The sequence below is a fragment of the Solanum pennellii genome, chromosome 12, assembly GCF_001406875.1.
Source record: "Solanum pennellii chromosome 12, SPENNV200".
In the NCBI taxonomy this organism is placed as follows: domain Eukaryota; kingdom Viridiplantae; phylum Streptophyta; class Magnoliopsida; order Solanales; family Solanaceae; genus Solanum; species Solanum pennellii.
In genome coordinates, this window is record NC_028648.1 from 27913133 (window position 1) to 27922334 (window position 9202).

Below are 9202 nucleotides of genomic sequence, written 5' to 3' on the forward strand. Positions count from 1 at the left end.
ATATATATATATATATATATATATATATATATATATATATATAAAGTACATACAATAATTTATACTTATATTTATATTAGTAATAACGCGATAAACATGTGCAAAGCACGTACACTTGACTAGTTATGTGTAAGTGTGCCACCTCAAACAAAGATTAGCACCCCTAGAAATTTAGCAAGCATACCATCAACTAGAAGGCATATTGGCACATATTGAAGGCATTAAATTTTCAATGTTACATTAACTAAGAAATAAGCACATACTCAAGCATCTTTGAAAGAAGGTCGTATGCAGGACTTTTGGGAGACATGTGCAGAACACTATAAAGTGCAGGATTGTCACTGCAGGGGAAACAATAAAATTTTTATATGAGAAACTCCAATTGCAAGGTAAGGATAGCAAGAGAATCACTGCTAAAAGAAATTTTTAGTACTAAAAATAGTATGAAAGAACCTACTACTTATGTCCTTGAATTCGTTGCACATCAGATTGCCAATGCGGAAGGTTTACCAGTGTTGGCCATTTTTCTGGTGTGGGATGTCCTGACACAAAATGAACTTAGCGCAGTGTTCAAACCAATGAAAAGGAAAAACAGAGAATATACAAAAATTCATGCTCACCGAGAACCTTAAATATCTTGTCCAGTTGGTCAAGCTACATTACGAGAATCGTGTATTAGATTACTAAAATGAGAAAATTACACGGTAGAAAGGAATAAAAGGTTTGCTATTGAACCTCCAGAAGGAAAAGCATAAAACGTGATGCTGGAGAGTATAAAAATATTAACCTGGAAAGGGTTTGGTGTGCCCTTCACTTCTTGCCCTTGAAATAGTGGCTTTAGAGTAAGAAGCTCAGCAAATATACAGCCAACGGCCCACATATCTACATAAACACATTTTTCCCTCTTGGTTGAAAAAGAAGAAGAAAATGTTTGCTTATTTAGGACAACAATTATCAAAGTTCAAAGACATGCAAGGGTCATACCAACTGCACTTGTGTAGTGTTTAGCCCCAAGCAGTAACTCCGGCGCACGATACCAGATAGTGACTACAACCTGTCATTACTCAATGTACAACTTTTCAGAGTCACTGCAAAGAAGTGATGTCCAACAAAGAAAGTCAAACATGCACCTAAAGAGGAAGAAAAGAATCAAGGAATCATCTTTCATGTTTTTAACTTACAGTCTTACAGCTCAATCAGAAAAGCAATCCATATTAAAAATCCAGGACTGTTGATTTTGTTCAGAACAAAAGAATTAACACAGCAGAGTTGTGACAATCAGAAGTAAGGTGATGTTGCTCAGATCTATTTTGCTCATTCTCAAACTCTTAAAAATTCTCAGTTCGAACACTGACATTTTAATTAGAAATCCATCTCATCATCAGCATTTACCGACACACAAAAAAAAAATGTGGGTTCAACAGATCAGTCATATAGACTATGTTAGTAATACATGCATAAATGCTCGCACGCACACACACACAGATATATATATATGAAAAACTGACTTAGCTTTTGTTGAATTGTAACCAAGAGATCCCTATTACTTTGATCCAGATAAACAGGTATTATTTGAAAAGCCACATGTTTTTGCCTGTCCTTGAGATCAAAGTAGCATACAAGCATGTGGGCCATTCACAAGGGCTCAAGCGAAAGCTCTGGACACTTGCAAATGCTTGTCATATAGTGATTAAAACATCATTATATTTGGTGGATTGAATAACCCAAAAAAAGGAAGAAGAGTTGAAAAAACTATCTGGATCACCTCCACGAAGATCTGCATGTTTCGGAAGCCAGAGGCCACCAAACATCTCCAGAAAATGTGTTTCATCTCCCTGAAGAGCCCCACTATCTTTATTATCTCCATGAAGATCTCCAACCTTCTGAAGCTGGAGGCCACTAAACATCTCCACAAAAGCAACCAGATCCACACTTTAAAGTTGAATCGTCAGAGCTTAACAATTTTGGTATGTTTCCTTTTTAGGCCTAGTTGAGGACTTACCTAGTATAAATACTTTATAACTAAGAGTAGAAAAAGAGCTTACCTCTTTGATGAATATTGAACCAGTGGGAATGGATAATTCTCATTCTTGCTTCAAGACTATTCAAGCGGATTTTCAAGGGGATTACTGTTCTCTTGAGAGTATCCAATAAGGCTTGCTCTAATTGTAGCTTAATTAGGACAGTTGTACTTCCATGAATGTTCATTATTTGTTTCCAGTTTAGTCGTATCTACATACCATACTTGTTATCTTTAATTCTTGTCTTTCCTGTTTTAATCGACATCAATCCTCTACACTTTCATACAAGACTTGTATAGCAGGGTTTGTCAACAACATCAATAAATTATTACTTAATCGAAAAAGAAAAAGAAAAAAGACCGAACTTCCAACAATCACATTTTTGGCTCCACCATTCATTGACCAGAAATAAAAGATAGGTGATAAATAAGTCTATAATATACCAAGTGATGCTTTTGACAGTTCTAGTATCAGTTCTCTCAAAGTTGAAGGGGTTAAACATTTTCCATAATGGCATTTATCTGTTTCATTCTGGGATCAACTTGTTTTGATTTCAAAAACGAAAGAAGGATGTTTAGGGCTTTGGTGATATTTTTCAACAAAAAAAACATAGCCAAATCAATCTTCCAAATCCAAATGGTTAAGAATATTAGATGATATTGTCTACCGATTAGGATTACTTAGAATTAAATAGATCGATTCTTGTAATCAAGTAGTTAGAATATTTACTTTCCTTTTTAGCACTTGTGCATTCACTATATATACCCTGTTGCTTGAGGGAATAATTAGGCTCTGTTCTGTTCAATTCTCCCTTTCTTGTCTAATTTGTTTTGATAACCCCCTTTCTTGTCTTATTTTCTCACACAAATATCCACAATTACTTTTTCAAAACAAAAAATTAGATTAATTTCTGAAACAAGAACAAAAATAAAACAATTTGAAATCCAGCATAGCATTTCCATCAAGGCTTATAGAATTGGGAACCACCAAATGTGGTCCTGCTTAGTTTGAATTTTGGTCTCCCATGGTCCATTCAGCTCTATTGACCGCTAGACTACACCTTTGGTTTCCACTTAACAGAAAGTAGCTTAAGTTTTTATATATAAGGTGTAACTACTTTATTGGGAAAGGGGAAGCATAAGCATCATCGACAGCAGCAAATTAAGTGTTATCAAAGGCGAAAAGCGCAAAAAAGCTCTAAGGTCCGTGGAGGCTTTAAGCGCAAAGCGCAAATAAAGCATGGACTTTATTGAAAAAAGGCACAAAGGGAGAAAAGAATACAAATATATATGTTGAGTCCAAGACTAATAATTATAAATACGAATGACAAATATATGACCAAAGAAATTGAAAAAAAAATTATGATATAGTGCAGTATCAATTATTTAGTGTCACTTCTTCATAAGAGGCTCATTGGCAAGGAAATGATTGCCTTAGAACCTTGATGACAACACCGAAGTGCTCAACACGTTTTGAGCATCGCTTCAGGAATTAAGCGCACTTAAAGCGCGCCTTTGATAACACTGGCAGCAATCACAAGCTAAACCAAAAAGAAGAGAACGCAAAAGTTATAGTCGCAATAACAGGAGTAACTCACCCCATTCTCAGCTAATGGTTTCAGTGGAGCTTGATAAATTCTTGCAAGGCCGAAATCAGCAATTTTAACAACTCCATGTTCTTCTCCCTCGCCCATTACCTGTAAAGGGAAGTGAAGGATACAAAGTTAGAGATGTTTTAATTACAAGAATGTCATATGGCCCAATGCTACTGTAAGAAAATGTAAAAGAAGAGAAATTAGGATAGACAAGCCAGAACCATACCAAGATGTTTGATGGCTTTAGGTCTCGATGAACAATCCAATTACTACAAGGAAATGCAAAAGATAACACTAAGCAACAATCCAATTACTACAACGAAATGCAAAAGATAAAGTAACAAAGAAATTTAATAAACATGTCTTGCCTGTGAAGATAATTGAGACCATTAAGCAGCTGCCATAACAGAGACTTTACAGTGTACTGATTGATTGAAAGAATGACCTTGTCTCTATGGTGTCTGATAATTTCCTAAGGTCAATGAAGGTTTCAAATGGACAATGGAGTCAGATGACAATTGCCCCCCACATAGATAATTAAGACATTAGGAGCAAAAGATACACGCATATTATTCAAGAAGGCAGAGATAAGGATATAATTAGTTTTATATTTGAATAGATGAGATAGCAACTACCATTACAGTTCTAGGAAGAAGCATGGTCCCACATATCCCCACTTGCCTCACAATTCATTTAGTTATGTTAGGACTTTCATTATGTTAAAGTACTTGGACTTGGACCCAAGCCCATCGTTAAGCTAATAGCATAAATAGAAGTAACCTAGAGTTTTTTTATGAATTCTCTTGAGGGGCCCTGAGGGAGCCTTCCTTAATGTTAATGCCCTTCAACTAAAACTTTCTTGAATACTTCTAGTGTGTATTGTTATATGAAATCAATTGCTCCTCCCCCTGGATTCTATTCTAGTGACTGAATTTTAATTTGTTGGCTACTACTCTAAACTTGTGGCTGAATAATTGCTACCTTTACTAGAATTTATCATGTCTTTTGAAATTATATCTCTAATTTCTCATTTCTTCTGTTTCTGATTTCCTTGTGTTAGTTTCGTCATCAGTTGTTTTGGTCCAAAGCTGGTCTCCGGCTTCGATGACTAGAGGTTTTCGTTTTATGTTTTTGCTATTAATGAAGAGACCTTATCATTATCTATTGTTTTTACCCAGTTATATAGTCATCCCACTAAGGTTTTGTTAAGGGATATAGAAGTCTAGTACTACTTATCCCATCACCTAAAGGTTTTAAGTTTGATGCTCAAACAATTTCACACGGTATAAATATTTGTGGCATGAATATGGCACTCCTAACATTGCATTAATGTCATGTGTAAATCCCAAAATCAGGTCACACATGGTATAAATAGTTGCCCCACATTGATTATATAAAAAGTCCCCAAAAGGGTATATAAACTCAAAATCATAACCTTAAGGTTTGCTGGAGTTTGTATAGTTTAAAATCCATAATAAATAAGGTAAACACGTATGGAAGGGAATATAGTTTAGATTAGAGTTTAGACAAATGGAACAAAATGTATACTGACATAGAGGTCATGCTCGGCATAGTCAAAAGCGAGATAGAGAGACATATCTGCCTGGTTGATATGCACATTGACAAGCTTTACAACATTCTCATGGGATATCTCCCGAAGCAACTGCATCAAGATAGTCGTTCTTAATGATAATAGTGTTTACTAGAAACAAAAAAAAAAGGGGGAAAGTGGGATAGATAGAGAGAGAGTGGGACCATGATTTCGCGAATGGCGGTGGGGGAAACGCCGTCACCGTCCTTGGATTGCTTGAACTTCTTGATAGCAATAGATTTGCTACGGTTAGCTTTGATCTTAGCCAAAAAAACCAACCCGTAAGTCCCTTCCCCAATTTTCCCTATCAAATCATACTGTTGCAACCACTCTGGCCGATTGCTATTGGAATTTCCTCTGACATCTCCCATGGCGATTTTGAGCTTTGCGGTCAACAAAGAGGACTAAGGATACAGAGTAGAGACGCAAAGCTGGACGGTGAAATTTTGTGGCACTTGGACTTGCACAATTGGAGTATCTCTATACAAATGGAAAAATTTTACTAGTTGTACGTGGGGGAGTTGGGTACCAAAATAAGCCACAAAAATATAAAAGTAATCAAAATAAGTCACTATTTTAGTAACTAAAATAAGTTTAGTGTAAGAAAAAGTTTCACTATATCCAATAATTTAAACGTTTTCCGTTAGTGTCATAACGTTTATTTTAATATATAACGGAATTTTTTCTTACACTTTATAAAGTGGATTTTTTTTCTTCCACTTTATAAAGTGGAACTTTTTATTCCATTTTATAAAGTGAAACTTTTTATTGTACTTTATAAAGTGAAATTTTTTATTACACTTTATAAGAAGAATATTTTTCACGTCTTGAAGAAGTTTTTTCAGTGTTGTCATATAAATTATATTGATTTTGATATGTCATTAAAACGGAAAAAAATATTTCATAATGTATTTTTATTTTTTTATTCTGAAAAATCTTTCAATCTCTATTTAAGGATGTTTATACGTAGTTGATAGCACCTACAACATAAAGTCTTCTATATTTGTTCATTTCGATCTAAAGAAAATGTCATCTACACCTAAAGTTAAAGTTTCATTTTATTGGGATGACGAAACTATACATGACGAAAATACCGTTTATTATAATTGTCCTCCTAAACACAATGCTAAATATCCAATTAATGTCCGATATCATAAATTTATTTTATCAATTTATAAAAGAAAAGGTATAAACAGTACGGATTATAATTTGATTATAGTCGGAAAATGCCCTACTTCATTTTTATCACAAGAACAAGTAAATTTTGGAGAGTGGATTATCTATAATGACGAATCGTTGATCGACTTTTTGAGGGTTCCAAATGACTATATAGATCAAATCAAGTTAACAATACTTGAAATATATGTTAGGAAGGAGCCTAAGATTAGTCAACAACGTTCTCCTTTATCAGTCTTTGTCCATCCCTAATTAGAAAATCGTAATAGCATTGATGGATTTTCGATAATCGAATCTACTGATTTTCCTAAAATGACACATTATCAAAATATTCTTACCGGCCGATATGATTTTGATTTAAACGAAACTATCAATTAAAGTGATCGGTAATGCTCAATTATTATATTTCGATTATTGTTTTTTGATTTGTCAATTATTTATTAATTTATATTATTTATTATTCTTATTATTATATATATTGTAGCGGTTTACCTAAGCAAGATAGGAATACTGCTCCAAGTTATGGACTAAATAATTATTTTGGGCATTCCTCACACTTTGAAATGAAGAAAAATGTTGGGACATCCTCAAATTTTCATGTCTCACCTACTTTTGATGCAGATGATTATCGCTATGTCTAACACTTATTTTTTTTATTTGAGTAAGTTAATTGCATGAGCCAAATATTTATATATACTTTTACATATATAGAAAAAATATTACACAAGATGAGCCCATTGATACTGTGAATATCGATGATAGTGACCTTCCTAATTACGGCTCACCTTCAGCTAGTGATAGTGATGATTTGCCTAATGCTGAGGAATCAGGAGATAATGTTTCATTTGAGGCATAATCTAGTGATGATGATTTTTTGACTCCCAATTGATCGCCAAGACTAATGTCCATGAGTCCGTTTCGTAATCATGAAATTCCTTATCTTGATCATCTCCCGGATAGTCCAATATCTTTGGTGATACACATGATGAGTGTACATCACAACGTACGTGGCATGAACCAGAAGATTTCATGAATGATGCTATTTATATTGAAAAAGACATGTTATTCAATTCAAAGAAGCAGTTGCAAAGAGCAGTTAAACTTCTACATTTGAAGATAGTAAGGGAGTGCTTTGTTATTAAATCGACAAAGAGATCATGACGACTTGTTTGCAGGCGTGTAGAACAAGGATGCCGATTTAGGTTGACTTCTTTTATTGATAAACATACTAACATGAAGAAAGTTGGAAGATACATTAAAGAACATATATGTGATATGGGTACGTGCATCGAAGGGCATTTCAACTTGGATGTTGAGATGATTGCTAAGTCCTCCGTGTTGATATAGAAAGAACGCCAAGGTACTATTTTATCCCTAGATGATTTTTATTTAATAAGGAAATATTTATTTTTTATTTGATAATTAATATTATTATTAATTTTAGGTTTTCCATCAAAGATTGTCAAACAGTTGTTCTTAAAGCATATGACATTTCAATAAGTAAAGAAAAGCCTATCTTGGTTGCAAGCGGGCTTTTGAAAAAGTTTGTGGTACTTGGAAGGGTTCTTTTGCCGAGTTGCCGAGGTTCATGGAAGCTTTGAAACACTTTAGTCCTGAAACAGTAGTCACTTGTATGTTGATAGTCAAGACACATATTGGTGCAGAAATAGTCAAACAATAACATCCACCATATGGGAAAATTATGGAAGATTTGTTGATATTTTTTTGAAAAAAATAATCAGAAAATGTTTCAACTTAAAGCTAGACAAAAAGATAAATTTTTGTGTACTATATGACATAGATACTTTTATTTTGTCTTATATTTTACGTTATTCTGCCTCTTAATTTATTTTATTTTATTATCATATGATTTTGAAGTAGTGTTACTATTAAAACTTTTATAGGATGTGTAACCTAGAGTTTTCTATCAATGAATTTAGATGCCTTCCTAACCAACACTAAATTAAGTCTAAGGTTAAAAGTAAATCAAACCAAAACCACATTCTAAAAAAGATAAAATTTCCCTACAAGTACAAGGCTACAATCTTATCTATTTTTGCACCTAAAGCAACGAATATGAGTTGTATGTTGTCGGGTTGTGCTACTCTAAATTTTTGATTTGTTTAGTGTGGGGCCTCTCCAACCTGTCGGATTGGGACCATCTTCAAAGTGAATTTTTTTTGGAGAGCCATGAAAAGGAAAGGGAGAGAAGGTGAAGGTGAAGGTGAAAAGGTAACTTTTTATAAAGTGAAATAAAAAGTTTCACTTTATAAAGTGGAAGAAAAAGTTCCATTATATATTAAAAATTAACGTTATGACACTAACGGAAAACGTTTAAAAAATTGGATATAGTGGAACTTTTTTTTTCCACTAAACTTATTTTAGTTACATACTAAAATAGTGACTTATTTTGGTTACTTTTATATTTTTGTGGCTTATTTTGGTTCCCAACTCTATAAGGGTTGGGTTATTTTATTCCTATTTTATTTTTGTTTGTGGGATCTATGCTTTATCATCCTTCTTCCTTTTTTTAAAAAAAGTTTTATTTGGAAATCAATTTAATTACTATCTTAATTTGTTTAAAGGATAATAATAATTATATTTTCCTTATTTGTTTAAATAGAAAATGTCTTACAAACTGTAATTTTTATTATTCTATAATTGAAGGCTATGGGCATAAAAATATTCAAGTTAATTGATCACTAAAACTATTTTTGTTTCTCTTCCTTCCATTTTTCATTTATTGTACTTTAAAAAAATTCCTTATATTTCATTGTTTTTTTAACTTCTACTTTTATGATCTACCTATATATATATATA

General features: G+C 33.2%; 1 protein-coding gene across 5 annotated transcripts in view; it reads right to left on the reverse strand.

The window, feature by feature from the left end:
- The window catches only part of LOC107007258 (cyclin-dependent kinase E-1), a 28731-nt gene extending 23045 nt beyond the window's left edge, over window positions 1-5686 (reverse strand). For 4 of the 5 annotated variants that reach the window (XM_027913286.1, XM_015205793.2, XM_027913285.1 and 1 more), the window contains exons 1-10: window positions 5371-5686; window positions 5168-5278; window positions 3984-4087; window positions 3842-3884; window positions 3619-3717; window positions 985-1054; window positions 788-882; window positions 621-654; window positions 458-542; window positions 264-341 (exon numbers count right to left, since the gene is read on the reverse strand). In XM_027913286.1, coding sequence (XP_027769087.1) covers window positions 264-341; window positions 458-542; window positions 621-654; window positions 788-882; window positions 985-1054; window positions 3619-3717; window positions 3842-3884; window positions 3984-4087; window positions 5168-5278; window positions 5371-5577 — 926 coding nt within the window. In that variant the 5' untranslated portion in view covers window positions 5578-5686. The remainder of the gene's footprint in view (window positions 1-263; window positions 342-457; window positions 543-620; window positions 655-787; window positions 883-984; window positions 1055-3618; window positions 3718-3841; window positions 3885-3983; window positions 4088-5167; window positions 5279-5370) is intronic. The other variant, XM_015205791.2, reaches the window with a different exon arrangement.
- Window positions 5687-9202: the final 3516 nt, after the last annotated feature.